The sequence below is a fragment of the Urocitellus parryii genome, chromosome 4 (genome assembly GCF_045843805.1).
Source record: "Urocitellus parryii isolate mUroPar1 chromosome 4, mUroPar1.hap1, whole genome shotgun sequence".
In the NCBI taxonomy this organism is placed as follows: domain Eukaryota; kingdom Metazoa; phylum Chordata; class Mammalia; order Rodentia; family Sciuridae; genus Urocitellus; species Urocitellus parryii.
Genome location: NC_135534.1, coordinates 12968602 through 12989658, shown reverse-complemented (window position 1 = coordinate 12989658; position 21057 = coordinate 12968602). Strand labels below are relative to the sequence as shown.

The following is a 21057-nucleotide window of genomic DNA, read 5'->3' as shown; positions in this document are numbered from 1 at the left end:
TGGAATCAGACATACCTTCTGGATCCCCAAATAGTGTTGCTAAACATAGAATGTTCACTCAAATTCAACCTAAGGTAAGTATTTATCATTTATCCTCTGACTTTAAAGATAGAAATTGCAATAGGTAAAGTAATAAGAGTGTGTGGGTGGGTGTGTGTGCACGTGCGCACGTGCGTGTATGTGCACATGCATGTTTATGCTTATTTGCCAGTGCAGAGGCCTAATATGTACAATTTAACAATTGTTTCTTTTTATTAGAAAAAAAATGTAAGTTGTTTGTTGCTTAATAACAGATAAATATTCCCGGTTAGACTCCTGTGCTTCATTTGTTTGAATATTTGATGAAAGGGAAAGAGGCTTCACATTTAGGTTTGTATAGATCATGGTTAACTCGGCCCTTGAAGGAAAAATAACACAATGACTTTTGAAATGAAATGTGCAGTCACACAAAGACTTTATTTTGAAGCCAACTACTTTTACAGTCTCTGAGATGCCATCACATGAACTTGTCTCCATGCACTAACAAGTGAAATACATGAGGTGAACAATTAATGCCACCTCTAAGAGAGACCAAATCTACAACCAATCAGATAACTCCTGTTAAGGGGGGCAGGAAAAAGTTGTCTCCTGGGCTTCACTATGATCCACTGAAACATTGTACCTAGTTTTCTGGGAAATGTCTGGGACTTTTGGGCCAGTCTATTTAAGCAGTTTTCCAGACCTGTGCTTTTGCTGAAGCCGACGATGTCCGGCAAATCAAGAGAGCATCAGCGGACACATACGTTCAACAAGTTTTGTAATACTCATTGCATAAAAAGTCTACATTTTAGGGAACCAAAACTTTTCTGTTCTACGATGGGTTTATTACTATTATTATTATTATGTATTATCATGAAGACCAATTTCTGCTGAATATTTTCCTCTTCTTTGTTCTTTAAGAAGTCATTTCCTCATATGCAGGGTTACAAAGCTCCTGTGGGGCCATGTTGAATTTATTCCTGTTACTATGAGGCAGGAATAACACACTCTAGAAAAAAGAGGATATGTTAGATTTCAGTCTTCACACAGGTTCAACTGAACATATACATATAACTATGTATATATTATGTGTATATATGAGAATATGAACATGAATATATATACATATATTATACATGTACATATACATGTATATAAGTTTGTTTGTGTGTACAGAGAGAGAGATAGCATTCCCTTGAAACTTTTACATAGAACTTTTGCCATTCCAGGATGAATATAGTACATCATTAAGTCCTCCAAATAGTTGCTATTCACCCATGAAGCATTCTACTATTTATAAGCAAAATAATTAAAACAATTCATTTTGGATACATTGTTTTTTAAAGAATCCAGTTCAATGAAGCTGTGAATTTGTACTGGTGGCAGAATACTGTCCCTTACAATCTGATTTAACAGTATTTCTTTAAGATCTTTTGAAGGAGAAATAACATTAAGATGACAAGAAGGGAAAGGAGGGCAATTAGACAGAGACAGAACCCAGTTCTCAGTGCCTTTTCCCAAGTCAAGACTGTTATAAAGACCAGTCATTAGGGCGGGAAGAGTTCCTGCTAGCAAGGGTGGCAGCCAGGTCCTAGTGTCCTGAGCACAGCCACCAACACAGCATAGCACCAGGACAGGCGTTCAGCTCCACAGAGCCTTGGTGTGGTTGTTCTGTTTGCAAACCAGGAGGACTAAGCCCCGGGACTTTTCAGGGCGGACTCTCCAGTGCAGGCAAGCCTCAGCTGCCAGCCAGTCCTGGTCATCTGCTTTCCTCAACTGCCTTTCCTCATTACCAGCAAAGCCATCCCGCAAGTGCCTCTTGTGCCTGACGGCTTCCTCCTTGTGTGACTCCTGGGAACATTGCTCAACACTTCCCAGAAAAACCCCAGGCACGATGGCATGAGGCCGCCAGCACACTCACCCCAGGGACATCAGAGTGGGCCTGCAGCCACCACAGCACAGAAATGAGCACAGCCAGGCAGGCCTCCAACACGGTGCCAATCAGCATCACAGACAGGACTCCCTGAAACCCAGCAGATAAGAGAGAGATGGTGCCTGTGTCCAGCGCAGCCTTCATGCCCGGGTGGGAGGTGACTGTAGAGATGAGGACCACCTCCGCCATCCGGGGATGAAGTAAGGACACCACGGGCTCCTCCCAAGCCCAGCAATGGCCTGATTCAACCTCTCTGTTCATGAACTCCCTCTAGATGAAGAGGGAAGATTCGGAGTCGTTAAGTCAGCCCCCCGCCCCTTACACCTGGATTCTTACCTGCGGGGACACAGGTTAATTGCACTGTTCACTCATTGAGAGAGCAGAGTGGCAAAACTGTTCCCGGGCCTGAGAACCTACAGCTCCTACTCCAGCCTCACCTGTACTGCTTGGTATGAGCCTAGACCATTCTCTTGGCTTCTCTAGCTTCTGTTTCCTTCTTTATCAAGTGTGCACAATTTCTTTCTCAGAGGTTTGCTAGGATCAATGAGGTTTTGGACTGTGCAAGTTCTTTGTAAAATGCAGTACTGACTGACCCTTCTAAGTACCTGAAAAATGTGGATGTTTTCCCTGAGTCTTTTTTGGTGATTAGAAGAATTAGAAGATAACCATCAAGGCAGCAAAGTAACACAAGCCATCTCCAAAAGGTGGTCCAGGGGCAAGGTATCCTTCAGGCAGGTCACTTGATAGTAAGGGAGAGAATGTGATGGGGTGTCTTCTAGCTGAGTTACACATAAGGAGAGAGAGACGTGCCGTACCTGACACCGTCCTAGCCAACAAGCTCGGCTCAGTCTCTCTTACTTACAATGTAAAATTATCCCATCATGAATTTATACTTTATCCACTACTCAGTTTCTTCCTCAGCACTCCAGAATTTTCCCCAAGATTAGCTTAGCTGTGCTGATGTTAATTTATGCCAATTTCCATCCATTTCAATTGCATGTACTTTTTTCTCACTGTCATGTCACTAACCAGGAGAGAAGCACCTGCAGTCCGCTCCTTAAGGAGCAAGGCGCAGACACAGTTCCACCAGATCTTCCTATCTGTCCTTCCTCCACCTGTGTCTTGGACGACTATCATCTCAGCACAATGAGCATTCCGCAGCCTCTCTTTTTTGGTCATGTTGCCTACTTTTCTCTCAGGATGTTGCTGTCCCACTTAGGACATAATATTTTTGTTAGTCAAACTTAATTGCTTTAGTTCACTCAATAAGACAGAGTTCCCTTAGAATTATTATCAGTTAACCTTCCTCCTCTCCTAAGATTTCTTATCTCCCAATTTAATAAGTCCAATCTGAATCATAACAAGAACGGCAATGATTTGCCAACTCACAGAGTCAGTGTCTCTCATCACTACGATCTTGGAAAGGAGGAAAAGCCCTGCTCTTCAGAGACCCCTTGCTTCTTATTCTATTTTTTCCGGGCTGAGCCTGGTATCGATCAGACCATTTTAACCCTTGCCGTACACATGGGCCAGGTCTCCTCTCTGGCATGTCCTGGTTACCTGTTCTCTCTTCTGTTTGCCTTTTGTAAGTCACCTCTCCCAGGTACCAAGTTCTTGGCTAGACAAATTCCTATTTTGCACCTCAAAAGTTGATTTGTTTGATTAGTAAGAATCTCTCCCCGTGACAAGGTCTAGTTTTTCATCCCCAACCTTATGGGACACGTACTCTTCAATTCCTCCCTATTAGCATGTAACCTTTTATTCTCCTTCTTTTAATCTCCTTCATCTAGTCTTGACCATCCCTCGTTTCCCCCAAACCAGAGAGAATACAGAGTTTTTCAAAAGAGGAAAGAAGGGCTTTTTAAAAACTCATAGAATCAGAGCACCCCATTGAGAAATACTTACAGCTAGACTGGCCTTGGCTGGGTAGCAGCCCCTGTAGTTCTCTCCATTATGGGGATAGTAATACCCAAAAAAAGCGGTTGGCTTAGCCTGTTGCTTCAACACGCACTCCTCTGCGGCAGGACCCAAAGCAGCTAGATTGACGGCGATGATAAAGAAACCCACCAGGGCACACAGAGCACTCAGAATGTTTGTGATCAGGCTGCTGTTAACCTGAAAGAGAAAGGCTGAGTAAAGTTCACACTTGCGAGAAACAGATGTTTCTTCCATCTTTTTGCCAGAGTACTGCAATCATTTACTTCATTTGTCCCCCTTGGGAGGTCTAGGATTAATCACTTATTTCCGCTTGCCCCCGCAAGTGCCTGGGAAAAACATCTCTGAACCTGGAAGGTAAATCGTAGCGCACTAAATGAGTAAAGGAAATCTCCCCCAACCCCAGAGACGACCTCGGTGGTGTGGCAGGGAATAGTCCCCTCTAAAAGATTTGCCCTGCACCGACAGCAGGGCCCCATGAGACTGTCTGCAAAAGCCTTCAGACTATAGGGCCAAAAACAGAGGTATGAGGGCTCCAGATATTGTTTCCATATCCCTCAACGGATTCAAGTGCAGTCTGCATGTTCAGTGTCTCCCAAAGCCCGACACGTGCAAAGCTTAGTCTCCAACTTGGCACTGTTGCAAGGGGGTGGGAACTTTAAAAGGTGGTACTAGTGGGGGCTGGGTCTTAGGTCATCAGATGAGGGCCCTTGAAGGGGATATTGGGATGCTGGTGCTTCCTCTTTCTCTCTTTCCTTCTCAGCTGCCATGAGGTGAATGGCTTTCTCTACCACTTCCTGACCACCGTGAAGTGCTGCCTTACCTAACGCCCAAAAGCAATGGATTCACCCAGCCATACACCGAAACCTCCAAAACCATGAACCAAAACGTCCCATTCCTCTGTTTTGTTGTTGTTGCTGATGATGATTTATCTCAGGTGTGTGCTTTAGTAACAGCAAGTGGACTGATAACACTCAGAACCTGCCCCACCCACCATGGAAGCATCAGCCACCCACGAGAGGTGGTGAGCAGTTCACTACTCCTTGCACACCACCTGCAACAGCACACCCAGCCAACCCTGAGCCGTGCAATGTGGTTCCCAGTCGCAAGCAGGCCTTGAATCCTGGACAGGCATGTGGTTGGTCAAGGCCGGAGCCACCTATGGATGGCTGCAGGCAGAGGTCTAGACACAGGCCCCAGGTGAGGTAGAAGAGGAAGGCCTGCACTGGACGTTGGACACTGAGGTCACGGTAGAGGCTTGCCTCAACCTGTCTGTGTCCTTGAGTCCTCAGGTCCTCCTTTTCCCTCCCCACACTGGGTCTCATCTTTACATTCAAGATGTAAGAAGAATAAATAAGCTGATCTCAGAAGTGGCTTCCTTTATTCTCCAACTCACAGAAGAAGAGAACTGAGCTCATACCGTTCTGAAAGTCGTGACTCTAGGTAGGGAAGTTTCAGAGCATGCCAACAGCCTTGCACTAAGTGTTATTGAATTCCATGTAGCCCACTCTTCTTACATGTAGATCACACAGACCATGCACAATTGATGTTCCCAATATAACAACTGCAGTGCATACTCCTGGACTTTCTGATTGACTGTCACAGTCCTGGTGTCCAGAGTACATTTCTTTTCAATTTCATTTTTTTTTTTTTTTGTAATACTAAGGATCAAACTCAGGGATGCTCCCTCACTGAGTTGAACCCCAACCCTTTTAATTTTGAGACAGGGTTTCACTCCATTGCCAAGGACTATCCTGAAATTGCAATCCTCCTGCCTCAGCCTCTAGAATATATATGTTTAAGAATAACCTAGATTTGTCCTGGGCTAACATCCTTCTTCAACCTCAAAGGGGCTAATAGAATGTGTGACAAGATGAAAATTCACTACAGGCTAAGTGCTTCTTATAAGCATTAGCCTCACACCACCTCAAGACCACCTCCTGTGTCCTTGAGTTGCTTGCTCCTCACTGCAGCTTTGTTCTTTAGGGTAAGAGTCCCACGCATTTCCTCTTGAAAGTCTGGAGACTTTACTCCTATACTATGATTCAATATGATTGTCACTAGCCACATGACCTACTTATATTTAAAGTAAGAGTAAATGAAATTTCAAACTAAGCTGCACAGCTGCATTAGCCACATGTCAACTTATCAACAGTCACCTGTGGCTACCGTGGTCGACAGCATAGACCTAGTGGATTCCCATGATCACAGAAAGATCTGTCAGACAGCACTGATCTCCTGGCTCGGGGTCCAGGGGGGAGTTTCAGACTTAATCTCTAATATCTGATGGCAGGGATATGCTGGCATGGCCCTGAGAATGTTCTCTCTCATTCCTTGCTGCTTTGGGGAGACTTGTAGAGTCGGAGCCTCTAAATTGAGTTTCTGAGCAATTGCATTCTATGGCATTCACATGATGCCACACACCAACCCCTGGAGGGATTGAGCCAGGACTAGGTGAATCTTTTGCAGATCACGAATGTTTCTCCCTATTATCCAGCTTTCTTCTTCCTGCAACTTCCGGTTCAGATTTCCTCCAGAAAGAGTTAGTGGTAGGTAAAGTTGATTTCTTAGCCAACACAAAAGACAGCTTCTCGGGCTCACAAATTTATACTCAAATCCAACAAAAGTATCAACTTTGAGGTGAGAGAGATGAAAGAGAGATAATTCCTGACACAAACAGCAGCCTTTTAAAGACTGGGTTTTCTCAAGGGTTTTGACACATAGGATTATTGGTGAACCCACCCCCCACACACACACACAAAACACCTTTTTATAATGCTATCAGCTTCCTCACCACTGAAAAACTAAATCTGAACGCTTTTTACCTATAAAACAGCATTATAAGTCAGCAGAAGTTTTTTTTTTTTTTTTTTTTTTTTGTGTGTGTGTGTGTGTGTGTGTGTGAGATTCCTGGGTACTAGTGTAGGATAAGATTCACTTCCCTGAAGGCAGACTGATTGAGGGCACCGTGGTCGGGTGAATGAGCCTTTGACAGGAATTGGGAGAATCTCGAACCAGCTCGACGACTCTGAAACTTAGTTTCCAACTTTTCAAAGTTGAGAAGAGACTGATTCTGTAGAGGTCTAAATTTCACCTCCGTGCCTTGAGGGGTGGATTATGGTTTTCACACTCACCAAAACCTCTGTTGACATCTTCTCGGTGACGATTGATAGAGATCCACAGACGATAAACTACTCAGAAAGAAAGAAAAATATGTCATTTCAGTTTCTAGGTTCCAAAAAGTTACAATGTCACCTTCAGTGTTGATGAACAACTCCCACGGGTAAAACCCTGGGGAACAAATGACCAATGATGAAAGAAACACTAAAAACAGATTTGTCCCTTTTGCCCAGAGAGCACAGGAAAAGGCAGATGTGAGCAGGAATCTAACCCCATAAATGGAAGGATGACCTTGAAAGCCAGTGAATACATTTATTTATTTATTTATTTATTTATTTATTTATTTATTTATTTATTGTTAATGAGAGAAGACCAATTTGGAGATAGATGATCTTTAGAGAAGGAAAAAGAAAAGAATGGTGGATGATCACAGGGTTTTTGTCCTTCTTTTCATCGTGCCATCCCAGTGATTCACCTGTGTTCAGTCACGCTTCCATCCCTGGGACAAATCCTACTTGATCACATCAAATCACCCTTCTAACATGTCCTTGATAAATGACTACCAAAGGAAGGATGGGGCGAGGTGTCAGGAACCTTGGAGACTGTTCAGAAAAAATGAAGAAATCATCTCCATTCTCTGGGGTCTTTGTGATGTAAGAGATTTAAGGAAACAAACAGAAAGACGTTTTTAAAATGGTGGGTGGGGGGAGAGGGAAACAAAATAAAAGAACCTCTGGGGTTCCAGTGGTCACGGCATTAAGTCGTTTGCCTAGGTAGATAAATGTCAAGACTTAAAAATCGTAAAGGAACTAGATGCCTCTGCTTCTTCACATATGGACTGTGGTGAGCCACAGGCTTCTAAAGAGAAGAGAAGAGAAAGAAGGCATGAGGCATTGGAGGAATCCAGAAAACACTACCTCCGCCCCATGATCAAGGTCAACTTCACTGGTCACATAATCTTGGTGGTGTGCATTCTTCACGTGACCTAATGGGAATGGTCTGTCACTTCTGTCACCTTCTAGAAGTTCATTACCCTAATCTAAACATGTGAGAAGAGTATCAGACAAATTCAAATTTAGGAGCATTGTGCAAAATTCTTGTCTGGGGTGGGAGGGAGCTTCTCAAAACTAGATCAACTCATCAAGGGCAAGGAAAGTCTGAGGAAGCCTGGAAGAACCTCAGGAGACAGACTCACCAAAGGCAATGCCATATCCTTGAATGGACCTTGGAAGAAGGGCACTTGGGAAACACTGGTGGAATCCAAATAAAATGTTGATTTCAGTTAATAAAAGAAGAAGAAGAAGAAGAAAAAGGACCCGACAAAGAAAAAGGTGGAGTTTTGGATACATAAAAGAAATGAAGGCAGGAGAGAGTGATAGATCCCGGGCCGTGGGAAGAAACTATCGGAAAGAAAACCTTCACTGTGAGAAGGGCAAACCCACATCAATCTGGAAGAAAGTCACCTTCTGAGAAAAGAACCATTAATTCCTCCCAACACCGCAGATGTGGTGCTGTTACAGAGAAGTTTCCAGTCCCATCTGGAAAGTATAGACAGATGCATAGATTACACACTCCGTCCCCCTCCCCTGCCCCCCACCCCACCCCACCCCGTGGAAGCAATGAGCTGGGAGTGTCCCTTCCTCTCTAATGCCCACAAGCCTCTCAGTGTTTTTTCCTGGGAGCGGGTGGCCTCTTTCATTGGTGCTCACCGTCCTATATGGAAAGCCCTCTCCCACCTCTATCATACTTCATGATTTTTTCCCCCTCTAACCCTGGAAAGATGTCACCAATCTCAACATAGCTTAGGATACTATGGTGAAAAATAAGGTGACCTTTAAAAGAAATGTTTATCTAAACCAGATAAGAAATTGACCCCCAATAAAGCCACTGCTGCCCTCCTGCATACTGATGCTCTCCCTGGACTACACACAAAGGAGAGTGCTCCTTGCTCCTGATGGACAGAAGAATGGTGGCCAGTGGAGAGGAGTATGGTCCCTGGGTATGGCCTCACCCCTTCCTCCCCACCCGCCCTCCTGAGGAACTCTACTTACAAGCAAGCCTCCTATGAATGGATAACCAGATTTTAACAGGGCGGAATACACCCAGGTAAAATGCTGAGAGAAGGGAGCAGATGCCAAAATGATCCCCAGGCTCAACACCATCACACCACACATGATCTGGATCGTCTGTTGGAAAAAGAAAGGAGGTCGAAGATTAAGCTTAAGTTTCTTAAAAGAAACAGAGAAGCCAGGTACAGTCATGCAAACCTGTAATCCAAGCAGCTGGGGAGGCTGAGATAGGAGGATCCTGAATTCAAAGCCAGCCTCAGCAAAAGCAAGGTGCTAGGCAACTCAGTAAGACCCTGTATCTAAATAAAATACACAATAGGGCTGGGGAGGTGGCTCAATGGTCGAGTGCCCCTGAGTTCAATCCCCAGTACAAAAAAAAAAAAAAGAGAGAGAGAGAGAGAGAAAGGAAAGAAAGTGTGTTTTTATTGTAATTTGCAGTGAGAGAAAAAGACCCTCATCATTATATAAAATACATGTATGAAGATATGAATTTGGTGTCAACATACCTTATATATAATCAGAGATATGATAAATTATTGTATAATGGTATATTAATAATTGTAATGCAAAAATAAATAAATAAACAAAGGCAAAAAAAAAAAATCATGGAACAGTGCTTGCCTAGCATGTGTGAGGCACTGGGCTTGATTCTCAGGACCACATAGAAATAAATAAAATAGAGGTCCATCAACAACTAAAAAAAATTAAATCAAAAAGTTAGTATGATTATTACGCATGTAATTGGTGAAAAAAATATAAAATGTGTAATTCTTTATAATAGATTTCATAAAAGAAATATTAAAAAAAACACTGCACTTCAGAAATACAAAAAAAAAAAAACAATAAGTGAAGCAATCAAATTTCAACTACTGGTTTTCCAAATAAGAAAAACACAGATTAATCTTGTGAGGAAGTCCTGGGGAAGGTTTAAACAGCTTTCCACGTGACTCGCACTGGTCTGCAGATCAGCCTGTCATGCCTCCGGCAAAATGTGAATCTCCACACTCACAATGGATCTCTAGTAGCAAGACCCTCAGTCTCTTTCCACCACCCACCACCCAGCTCCCATGTGTCCTTCCTTGGCTTTACCCCAATGACTTTGACCTCTGCCTTTAGACGTTTCTTCAAGTTGTCCAGGTTACTATGGGTGGGTCTTGTATTCTCTGTTTGGGGAAAGTTGATGCCATTTGATGTGAGCACAGCCACATTTGCACTGGGCACAGGTTGTGAAATCATGATGGTGCTGCTGACACTGGAAGACAAAACAAGGCAGCTCTTGCAAGCACTGGACTCCCAGGTTCTGTCTCCCAAAACTATAGGAGAGGACTTGCCCCTTTGTCCAGATTTGGACCCCCCTCCCCTTTTTTTTAGGGAAAGAAACTGATAGTACTGAGCAGTGAAAACACAAAGCCTTGGTTTCCTAAGGGTTTTCCTGTCGTGTTTGACACTGATTGTACAGAATCAACACATCAAGGAAGGCCTGAGCATGAATCATGAGAGAGGTCCCCATGTTCAGAAGCAAATGTTCACAGAAAGCCTTCAATATGTAGCCATCTCCCTTTCCCCTAGTCCTACCAACAACAACTGCATCGCTCGCTATGTGATGAATTTCAACCCCAATCTACCTTGCCAGTCATGATTTATTAGGATTCAGCCTTCTACCTTTATGCCATTCTTTGCCCATGGGTTGCACAAGTTGCCAATGGCCTGATGGCATTTGAAGAGAAAAATGTTCGGCTTCCATTTATCCTGTGACCTCAGCTAAGTGCCTCACCAAGATCATGCAGTCAGAAAATAGCAGAAAGAGTTAAAATCCCCTGTGCCCATAATGTCACAGCAAGAGCGCTGGGTTGAGAAGAGTCTTCCTGCATTGCCTACCTGTGCCCGTGGACCAGTGCCGTGGTCCCAGCTGACTCTCAGAAACCCCCAGGACGTGGTAACTCCAGGTTCTCCAAGTCTGATCAACAGTTCCTACTTGTCGCCTTCGGAAAGTCACCAGCCCTTCCTGAGCCCAGCGTTTACAGCTGCACAGGATGTGATGCTTGCAGCGCGGAGATTTGTGAAACGTGTCTGCACTTTCTGACTTGTGAACTTCTAGTAACTTCAGAAAAATCACTAATTGAATTACCAACGTTGAGAGTCTGTAGGCGTCACAGAGCTTTCTGTGTGAATTGCCCCTTGAATACTTACTAGCTCCACACTGTTAGACAGGTCTATGTTCTTGAAGTTACATTTTTCTAATCGATACCAAAAGTTGGGTCCTTGTCCCTGATGCTGATCCAATAAGAAGGACAAGATTTTGAGAAAAGGGAAAAAGAAGTTTTATTGCTTTACTAGCAAAGGAGACTTCATAGTGCACATCCCACCCAAGAGGCTGAGATTCTAACTGCCTGGGGGAACAGTAACCTTTTATAGAGGAGATTCAAAGGCTACAGATGTGCCCTGTCAGGGAATATCATTCATTTGTAGCCTTAAGAGATACATCTGCAAGGGCCAGCCCCAAAGTTTGGATTCTTTCATTCCTGTGGTCTGTGAACCAAAGCTCAGATAACTTGGGCTGAGACAAGAATAAATGTCACCTTGTTCTCTCCATGGTTAGGGAGGGGCAGAGGAACAAGAGAAAAGAAAAAAAGAAGTATGTCACTTTTAAAAGAAGCCATAGTGGCAGAGCAGCAAGGGTTATATTCCAAGCGTGAAGTGGACCCCTGTTACATAAACTGTTAGAAAACAATCCTAGAAAATTGTTATAGAGATGACATAAAATATTTATGAAAGGCCTATACTGCTTCTAAGCAGCGTTCAATAATATGTCGCCAGTTCTAATAATAATATTACTAGTAATAGAAAGATGATAAATAATAAAGTATTTTATATTATGTAGTTAACCATATAATAATAGTAATAATGCCTACGTAGCTTTCAAGGCACATTCAATAACATATGGCCACAAATAGTAACAATAGAACATAGAAAAATATTTTTGTTGTTTTGCTGTCTAAATATATACATATTTGTATTTATATATTTGTTTATATATATATATATATATATATATATATATATATATATATATATATATATTTTTTTTTTTTTTTTTCTTTTTCTAATTCCACAACTGGAAGCAGACTTTCAGGTCTTGTTGCCTACTTGCTGCCTATTCTAAAGCCCCCTTCCTCCCCTGGCCACTTTCTCTACTAAGAGACTTCAGGAAAGGTTGGGGACTTCTATGGAAGTAGTGAAACTGGAAGAGGTACCGATGGGGAAGATTCAGGAAGACCTGAACCCGCTCAGCAAACACATGCTTAGAGTGGAGTGGTCTCCTGAGGACAGAGGTCCCTGAGAGCCTGCCACTCTGCAGGGGGCTCTTCTCTGGAGCTGACTTTGAGGCACTGGGCAGGGGAACCCAAGCCAGCTGCAGACACAGCTGCCACAGTGTCCTTCCTGCTTTCCTTGGGGTGGGGGTGGGGTGCTGCCAGAAGGAACTCAGGAACACAGCATGAGCCACCGCTGTCCCCAGGGAGCAGTGGGCTCTGCATGAAGGAACCCCATTTAGAAGGTTGGCTTTGCCTTCAGGGCCAGAAGGACCAGAGGTTACTGGCTAGATAATTCCTTGTGGTAGGGGACTGCTCTGTGCTCCAGTAGATTGTTTAGCAGATTCCCTGTCCGCTACTATCTAGATGCCAGCAGCAATCCCACCTCAGGTATGCCAAAGGTCCTCCAACAGAGGAGGGGCACAATCCCTTCACCCCATGTTGATAACTGTTCATCTGGAGATGGGACTGAGAGAGAGGATGGATTCTCCCAGAAGTCTGTGGCAGGGGGAAGAACAGCCTCCACCCTCACCCTCCTGTCCACCCTCACCCCCCTGGTCTCCTGGTGCCCCTTCCACTTCCTCAGGTGCCCGCTGTCATTTCCCCGTCACATCCTGCCCCCTTATTGCTATGGAACAATCCAGTGGGTTAGTGGGGTGCAGCTTTCCTCCTGAGCTTGACCAAGAAGGGGGTGGGCCTCTTAAGGGACAACCACAGCCACTTCCCTTCCAGGAAATTCATCAATAAACCAGTTGAATCTGCCCACCCTAGCAAAACCTCCCTCTTGCGACTGTTTCCTCTTTATCATAAATTTAAAAGAAAACTTAGAGAAGTTTGAAGGATTCAAACACATGTAATGTGCTCAGCACAGAATCCTGCAGAGTGGCCCAAAGTGGTCCATGTACTGCCTTCCCTTCTTATCTGTCCCACTTCTTCGTCCCACCTACCTCCCCCTCTGTCCCCTCTCCCACCCTTCCCCATCTCCCTCCCCCTCCCCATCTTTCTCCCCCTCCCTCTCCCAATATCCCTCCCCCTCCCCTTCCTTCACCCTCTCCTGTTTATGTTTTTCTTTTTGGGCTTCATCAACCTCTGAACAAGGCTCCTCTCTCTAGTGTCTCAGCTGAGTTCCATCCAGCGTTTATATTATCAGTTGTTTACAGAGTCTGAACCCCACCCACCTAATCAGGAGGGGAAAGACTGATATAATGATAACACCTGCTGATTAATAATCTAAGACAGGGTTTCTCAAAAGAGGCTCCTAATAATCACGCATTGGCTAGATAATTCCTTATTTTAGGGGACTGTTCTGTGCTCCAATAGATTGTTTAGCAGGTATCCTGTCCGTTACTCTCTAGATGCCAGCAGCAATCCCACCTCAGGTATGCCACCCAGGAATGTCACCAAACATTGCCAAAGGTCCTCCAACAGAGGAGGAGCAAAATCCCTTCACCCCATGTTGATAACCATTAATCTAGGAACAAAAGGGTTTTCTATGACTTCTGTGTATCAGTGGGTATGTAAGAATCAGGATATTGTTTTCTTTAAAACAATTTCTTGATTTTGGCTTTTTAAACTTTTAGTTATAATTAAAAACTCACGTAATTCACCATCTTAACCATTTCAAGTGTAGAGTTTGGTAGTATTCGTTATAGTCAAATTGTGGCACAGCAGATCTCTAGGGCTTTTTCTCTACGGAAACAAAACCTTTGTCGCCATTGAACAAACCACAGGCTCTTTTTCCCGTTCTCCCTGACCCTGGCAACTGCTTTCTGCTTCCTGTGACCTCTAGGATGACTTGAGACACCTCTTGTGATCACGGCATTTATTTTAATGTTTTTGGCAACTGACTTGCTTCACTTAGCGCGATGCCCTTGAGTTTCGTCTATATTGTAGCATTTCTTTCTTTCACGTACATGCCACATTTTTTTTTTTTTTTTTTACCCTTCAACAGATGCTTGGGTCATTCCACCTCTTGGCTTTTGTGAAGAACGCTGGAAAAAAAAACCTACAAGTATGCAAACATCTTTACAAAGTCATATGATTTATAGACCTTTGGGTATTTTTTCTTATTTTTTTAATGAATGTATTTTCATTAGAGCTTTATGGTTACGCACAGTAGTTGGGTTCATCCCGACAAACTCACACTTGCATGAAAACCGATTTGGGTTCATGATGCTCCCCTTTCCCCTCCTGGCCTCCCTCCCTGCTCCCCTTTCCTTCCTCTGTTCCACCAGGCTTCCTTTCACTAGAGACATCTGTTTTTTAGCTTTGATTTCTGAAGATTTATTTTATTCCTTTGAAATAGGTGTTTTTCTGTTCCTCCGTATGCTTGGTGCTCTTTTGCTGAGATTTACGTATTTAAAAAAAAAAAAACAAAAAACTTTTCCAGTCATTACAGATTGGCCAATCATATAAGAGGAAGACTTCAGCAATCAGCATAGCTAGAGATTCCAGAGACCCTCAAAACCTTGAGGCCGGGGTGTTCAACCCTGGGATTAGATGTAATTGTCCAGTTAAAGAGATTTGCTGGCTTATTCTCTGGGCGTGTTTTCTCTTTCTCCTGCTGGTGTCTGGCTGAGGTGCTACAATCTCTCTAGAACTGAAACCAGGGTGCTCACCTGTATTCTTGGTACCCTACCATGGTACCCAAATTGTGCCAGTTCATGTCAGCGCTTGGAGTCGGGTGAGACAGAAACCAGGCCCCCAGACGACACCCCCAGAATGCAGAATGCTGGACGCGTGGTCCACTCATCTTGCCCTTCTGATGTAAATGTTTGGAGTTGGGTGCCAGGGTGACAAAGAGGCGAGGATTGGTAAAAGTGCCATGAACTTCACCACCCACCTCGATGGGTCTCTTCCTGGCTGCACTCTCCACCTGGGCGCTCGCTCCTTTGCCTCCTCCCTGAGTTCTTACAAAGGCAGTTTGGTCCATATGTTGTTAAGTGAGAAACTTCAGGAGGAATGAAGGCTGGCGCTTCCTATTCCACGTCCTGCAGATGGCACTCAAGTTAATTTCTTGCTACTAGATCCCGTTTGACTTAGCTGGGAGCCACCCGTGTTCCTATGGCAAAGCCCAAGAGCAGATATTTATATGTGGCAATGAGGGAGTTAGGACTAATTTAACTGATCATTTAACTCTTCATACAACTCTGTACACAGGCTCCAAAAATAATACGCCTTATTCCTGTTGGTCCATGGGTTGTTCTTTTCCACCCTGGCCTTTCTTGGGCTAAGGATCTCTACTTGGAAAATAAGAAGGTCCTAACTTTTGGACCCCAAATAACCACTTGCCTATTTTGTTTGCTGGTTTTCTACCTAGATCCTGTTTCCCAGGTCCCTTCTGCATCTTAGCTTTTATCATCTACCCTTCAAACTTGCTTCTTCAAAACCACAGGAATCTTTTTGAATTTTTTTTTGGTTGTTTTTTTTACACATCCCCAGCCCAATTTAGTATTTTATTTAGAGACGGGGTTTCACTGAGTTGCTTAGCACCTTGTTTTTGCCAAAGCTGGCTTTGAGCTCGCCATCCTCCTGCCTCAGTCACCTGCCCAAGCTGCTGGGATTGGTTTCCATTTTGAGGATATCTGCCCTTTTCCTAGTTATCATCATCAGCTCCTCTATTCCAGGTCACTCTCCTAGGCCTACAGTAGGAACTCTTTTCTACTGATTTCTGTTTCTATTTCTATTTCTATTGATTTCCATTGAAGCACTTGCCATAATCTTTTTAGTGGAATATTATTTTTATTATTCTTTGGAGTTTTGCAAAACTCCAAAATAGCTTCTAGACCACGTCTCCTTTTCCTTCCTCCGTTTGTTTTCCTCTTCCTTTCCACTTTATATGCATTCTTAGGAAAGAACTTGAAAAAATCCTAAATGCTTGAAAGAAAGAAGAAAACAAATGCATTGTTTTGCAAGAAGTTGTGTTTTTCATAATGTCTTGTGGATAAAGGCGGTTGGGAGAACGGGAGGTCTGCCTGTAAGCATAACCTGACCATCTTCTCCAGGATTCAACGACCTCAGAGAAGACGGGAAGGTCATCACCAGCTGTTTCACAAAACTTTCTGGAACTTCTCAGAGAAGTGAAAGAACTTCTTCCCATTGTGGAGAAGAAAAGGGAAGTGTCACAGAGAGCAAAGAGTAAACATTGTCCTACAGCTGAGATTTAAGCAAAGTGAAGTAAGCAGTAGGTTCTCTCTACAAGGGAAGAACTAACAGCTAGGAGCAGGTCTCTGGCTGTTGGATCTCTGAGAGTATGTGGATCGTTACGTCCTGGGGTTTCATAAACTGACTTCCAGACCACTCACATGTAATCGAATCAAGCCTTTATTGAAGCACACCCTCGGCGACTGACCGGGAACATAAAAAGTCTGTTCTGGATCAGCCCCGAACAATTGTAAGGGTGCTCCTTTTAAGCTTGAAAACCACAAAAGGAATGTTTGGGGGTTTAGCTAATGCAAGCAAGCCAGGTTGCAGAAGCGGGAGATTGCAGTCAGGTGGCGGGAAGCTTAGCCAATCACAATCAGCCCAGTCATCCCAGTTACAGAAACAGAGCCCAGTTAGATACTTCTGTGTTCTTGAGGATTTTCCCAACCAAAAGAAAAACAACTTGTCCCAGTCGTGACCTTTCTGGTTGACATGGCTGTTTTACAAAATGGAGTTACTAAACAACATGGAGTCACGATAGTCAAGACTTCTGTCTCATCACAGGATAAACCCAAATGAGGAAAAAAAAAATTTTTTTTATATAGAAGTAATAGCCTCACGTCAATTGATTCTTATTTGTGCCTCATACATATTATTTGAGCATACTCTGGCTCACAGATGGGGGTCCTCCTGCTGTGTCCTCCTCTGGTGGAAAGGAGAAAGAAAGTTCTCCATGGTCTCCTCCAAGGGCACTAATACATTCATGAGAGCTCCACCCTAATGACCTGATCAGCTGCCCAAGGCCCCGTCTCATAGTGACAGCCCACTGGAAGTTAGGGTTTTAGCCTACAAATCTGGGAGGGACTATACAAAAACTCAGTCGATAACACCACGTTCACCATGTGATCAAAGTGGTTAAAGTGGTGTTAGCATTAGCAAAAAATGGAATAAACCAATAGTATAAACCTCCTGATCTGGTACAATAGAAAATTAATAAGTAAATTACTTCACCTATTTTGGGCTCTTGCTAAAAATGTTAACCTGAACTTGTGGGGGCGGGGAGCCAAAACAACAAAAAAATTCCAGGATATGAGACATTTTATAAAGTAACTAATTCAGACTTTAAAAACAGATTAAGCGATAAAAGACCAAAAATATAAAATCAAGCTAGCTAACAGGGTGGGAACTGATCTAAGAGTCTAGATTATAGGAATCTTAAGAGACAAAGTAATTGTCATAACAATGTTTCTTTGTCCATAATTTACTAAGTGTTAAGTTCCAGAAATAAAAGGTGTTGGCCAGGTGACCAGTAGTGGGAATCTGTCAATTATGAAATAGAGGAATAATGTCAAGGTAGTCTGGGAGGTAATGACAAAGTTTTAGTGGTGAATTTCTATGTTTGATATGTACATTCACCTTTAAAACCAAAAAGTCACATGTTAACCTGGTACAAAGAATTGTCTCAGCTTTATGCTCCAATTAAAAAGAAAAATAGTTGAGTTTGAATTGTTACTCTATTATGTACTGTTATAAATACTTTTCTTTTAGAAAGGGTTAATTATAATTACTCTTTAAAACTTCCTTTGGATATTTATAAATTCAAATTATATAATAGAATCATCACCAATGAAACATGAAAAAATATATAATTAATTCTAAAAAAATCATTGAGAAGTTTATTCAAAATGCTTTCATTTGGGCAAATTGTGCTTATAATTTCTTAATTTACCAACATTATTACTAAAATCTACAAATAAACTTGAATTGCTTGAGGAAAAAAATAATTACTTTTCTGGAAAAAAGAGACAAAGTAGCCAAATATACAAGTGATATATATATATATATATATATATATATATATATATATATATACAAAAACATATATATACAAACAAAAACATATATATACACACACACATATGTATATGTGTGTGTTATATAATTACATATTAATTGTAGTTTTTTGCTAATATATACATATATATATATTTGGGAACAATGGAGGGCATTTTAATAGAAACTATGTAGTATATTAGTATGTAACTACATTTTTTATGTTCATTTTCATTTTATAGTCTTTTTTCCCATTTAACTTTTTAATTACTTTTATTTTTTAAATACATGACAGCAGAATGCATTACAATTCTTATTACACATATACAGCATAATTTTTCATATCTCTGTTTTTATATAAAGTATGTTCACACCAATTCATGTCTTCATACGTGAACTTTGGATAATTATGTCCATCACATTCCACCATCATTGCTAACCCTCTGCCCCCTCCTTCCCCTCCCACCCCTCTTCCCTATATAGAGTTCATTTATTCCTCCCATGTTTCCTCTCCCTACCCCACTATGAGTCAGTTAGCTTATATCAGAGAGAACATTCACCATTTGTTTTTGGGGATTGGATAACTTTACTTACCATTATCTTCTCCAACTGCATCCATTTACCTGCAAATACCATGATTTTATTTTCTTTAATTGCTGAGTAATATTCCATTGTGTATATATGTAATTACATTTTTAGGACACAATATAGTATTCAGGTTGTATAGGAGAATGTTATTCCTAGGAAACATATACTAAGGGATTTAGGGATCAATTATCATGAAGTCAAATACTTTTCTTTTTTTTATAAATTTCACTGTATATTTGTTATACAATGTGATATTATGAGATACATAAAACAAAAATGATTACTACAGTGAAACAAATTGATATGACTATCATCTTACATAATTACCTGTGTGTGTGTCTGTAGAGCAGATGAAATCTACCCAAATACAAAGTCTTCATATTGTACATCTCTACATATCTACCAGGTTGTGTCCTTTGATCTACATCTCCCCATCTCCTTCCTTCTCCCCTCCCTCCACCCCAAATAACTACTGTTTGGTTTTCTGCCTTCGACATTTTTCTCCTAAATGAGATCATATACTTTTTCCCTTTCTCTGCCTGGCTAGTTTCGATTAGCACGATGCCTTCCAGGTTTGGGATACTACAGCGCATGGCAGGAGGTCCTTTCATCCACTCATGCTGATGTGCATACTTAATTGTTTCCATCTCATGGCTGTTGTGAATAATACTGCAATGAACACAAGAGTTCAGATTTCCTTAAGTTTTGCGAATCTCATATCCTTTGGGTGGATGCTAAGAACAAGAATTGCTGTGGTCATGAGGGTTTCTTTTTTGAGGAACCTCTGTATTTTTTTTTTAATACTGGCTACACCAATCTATATCTCCACCAACAGTGCACAAGTTTTCGAACTCATACTACTACTGCATCAGAGACTAAGTGCTAATGTATTTTAAAGAGACACAAAAATATTCCACCTAGCTTATAACAAGCTAGGAAAACAGTTGAATTGCTTATGTATAATATGTATCCTTCCCCACAAATATATGACTTCCAACAGGGAAGGGTATTATCTATCTTATTTACAACTGTGTTCTCATATGCTTAAAATAATGTCTGCCTCATCATTGACACTTTGTGAATCTGTGTTGAATTAAATGATGAATTTATACTTGTGTAATATATGTGCACATATATTCATGTACATGTATAGTTTAAAATTTTTAAGCCAGGTTCTGTGGCTCACACCTTTAATCCCAGCGGCTGGCTCAGGAGGCCGAGGCTGGAGGATTGTGTGTTTAAAGCCAGACTCTGAAAAAGCGAGGTGCTAAGCAACTCAGTGACACCCTGTCTCTAAAGAAAATACAAAATAGGGCTGGGGAAGTGGCTCAGTGGTTGAGTGAATCTGACTTCAATCCCTGGTACGCTTACTCAGTATATGACAGAGTCCTCGTGACTTTACCTACATTATACCAAGCAATTATCACAGGACTGTGAGCCAAGTGATGTTATTATCCATGAATATGAAGCACAGGGAAATCTTGTAGTATTGTCCATGGTTAGACACATAGCAAATAAAAGAGATGAGATTTTTCAAGATAAAAACCCTAGGTTGATTGTATAGAAAGCTCACATTCTTTAGCACATTACTCTTTTTTCTGACCTCAATACTGAAGTCTCTTGTCACAAATATGGGCATCTGAATGGGAAGCAGGTAACACATGAATGAACTGCTTTTAATTTTATTTATTTTTGCTCTGTAACAACAAAATCAAGTATATTTGATGAATATTTATTAAAAATGGTGTATTGTATAATCCTGTATATGGAACTGGAAACAAATCTCATTAAAATTCAATCCTGCCTAGTAGGAAATAGCAGGAGAGAGGGAGAGAAAATATGAGTTGTATCTGATCCACACGTACTTATATGCAATACTCAGGCACATGCAAGGACTGGATGTGCTATCCCGTGGCACTTTTCATGGGAAAAAAGAAAGAAAAAGTGGGGAGACACGTGTATTCAAATTTCTTGAAGGAAAAAGAATCTGTGTCCCAGCTGTCTCATTTCGGCAGCAATCACAGTTTCTTTGCCTGTTTAATCCCTATATGTCAAGTCTTGAGAATAAATGAAAAAGTCCAAGTTCTTCTTACCCTTAAATGCATGC

The 21057-nt window shown here is 41.9% G+C and overlaps 1 protein-coding gene across 2 annotated transcripts; it reads right to left on the bottom strand.

Moving 5' to 3' along the window:
- Positions 1–394: 394 nt before the first annotated feature.
- Positions 395–11042, bottom strand: LOC113198791 (membrane-spanning 4-domains subfamily A member 6B-like). 2 transcript variants are annotated; one of them, XM_077797470.1, is made up of 7 exons: positions 10954–11042; positions 10165–10327; positions 9058–9192; positions 7021–7077; positions 3857–4066; positions 1940–2041; positions 395–1027 (listed from the first exon to the last, which is right to left on the bottom strand). In XM_077797470.1, exons 2-7 carry the CDS (start codon positions 10309–10311, stop codon positions 935–937), a joined length of 744 nt encoding a protein of 247 aa, XP_077653596.1. In that variant the 5' UTR covers positions 10312–10327; positions 10954–11042; the 3' UTR covers positions 395–934. The 2 variants fall into 2 exon arrangements, with proteins under 2 accessions (XP_077653596.1, XP_077653597.1); XM_077797471.1 differs by having other exon boundaries at positions 10180–10327.
- Positions 11043–21057: the final 10015 nt, after the last annotated feature.

Bases quoted from the DNA above. Each gene is read 5' to 3' on its own strand.
- LOC113198791 (XM_077797470.1), bottom strand. From the start codon at position 10,311: ATGATTTCACAACCTGTGCCCAGTGCAAATGTGGCTGTGCTCACATCA. The intron at 9,193-10,164 runs GTAAAGCCAAGG...TTTTTCCAACAG, and splicing joins CAGAGGTCAAAGTCATTGGG to ACGATCCAGATCATGTGTGG. The intron at 1,028-1,939 runs GTGAGTGTGCTG...TCTTTTTTCTAG, and splicing joins CCCACTCTGATGTCCCTGGG to AGTGTGTTATTCCTGCCTCA.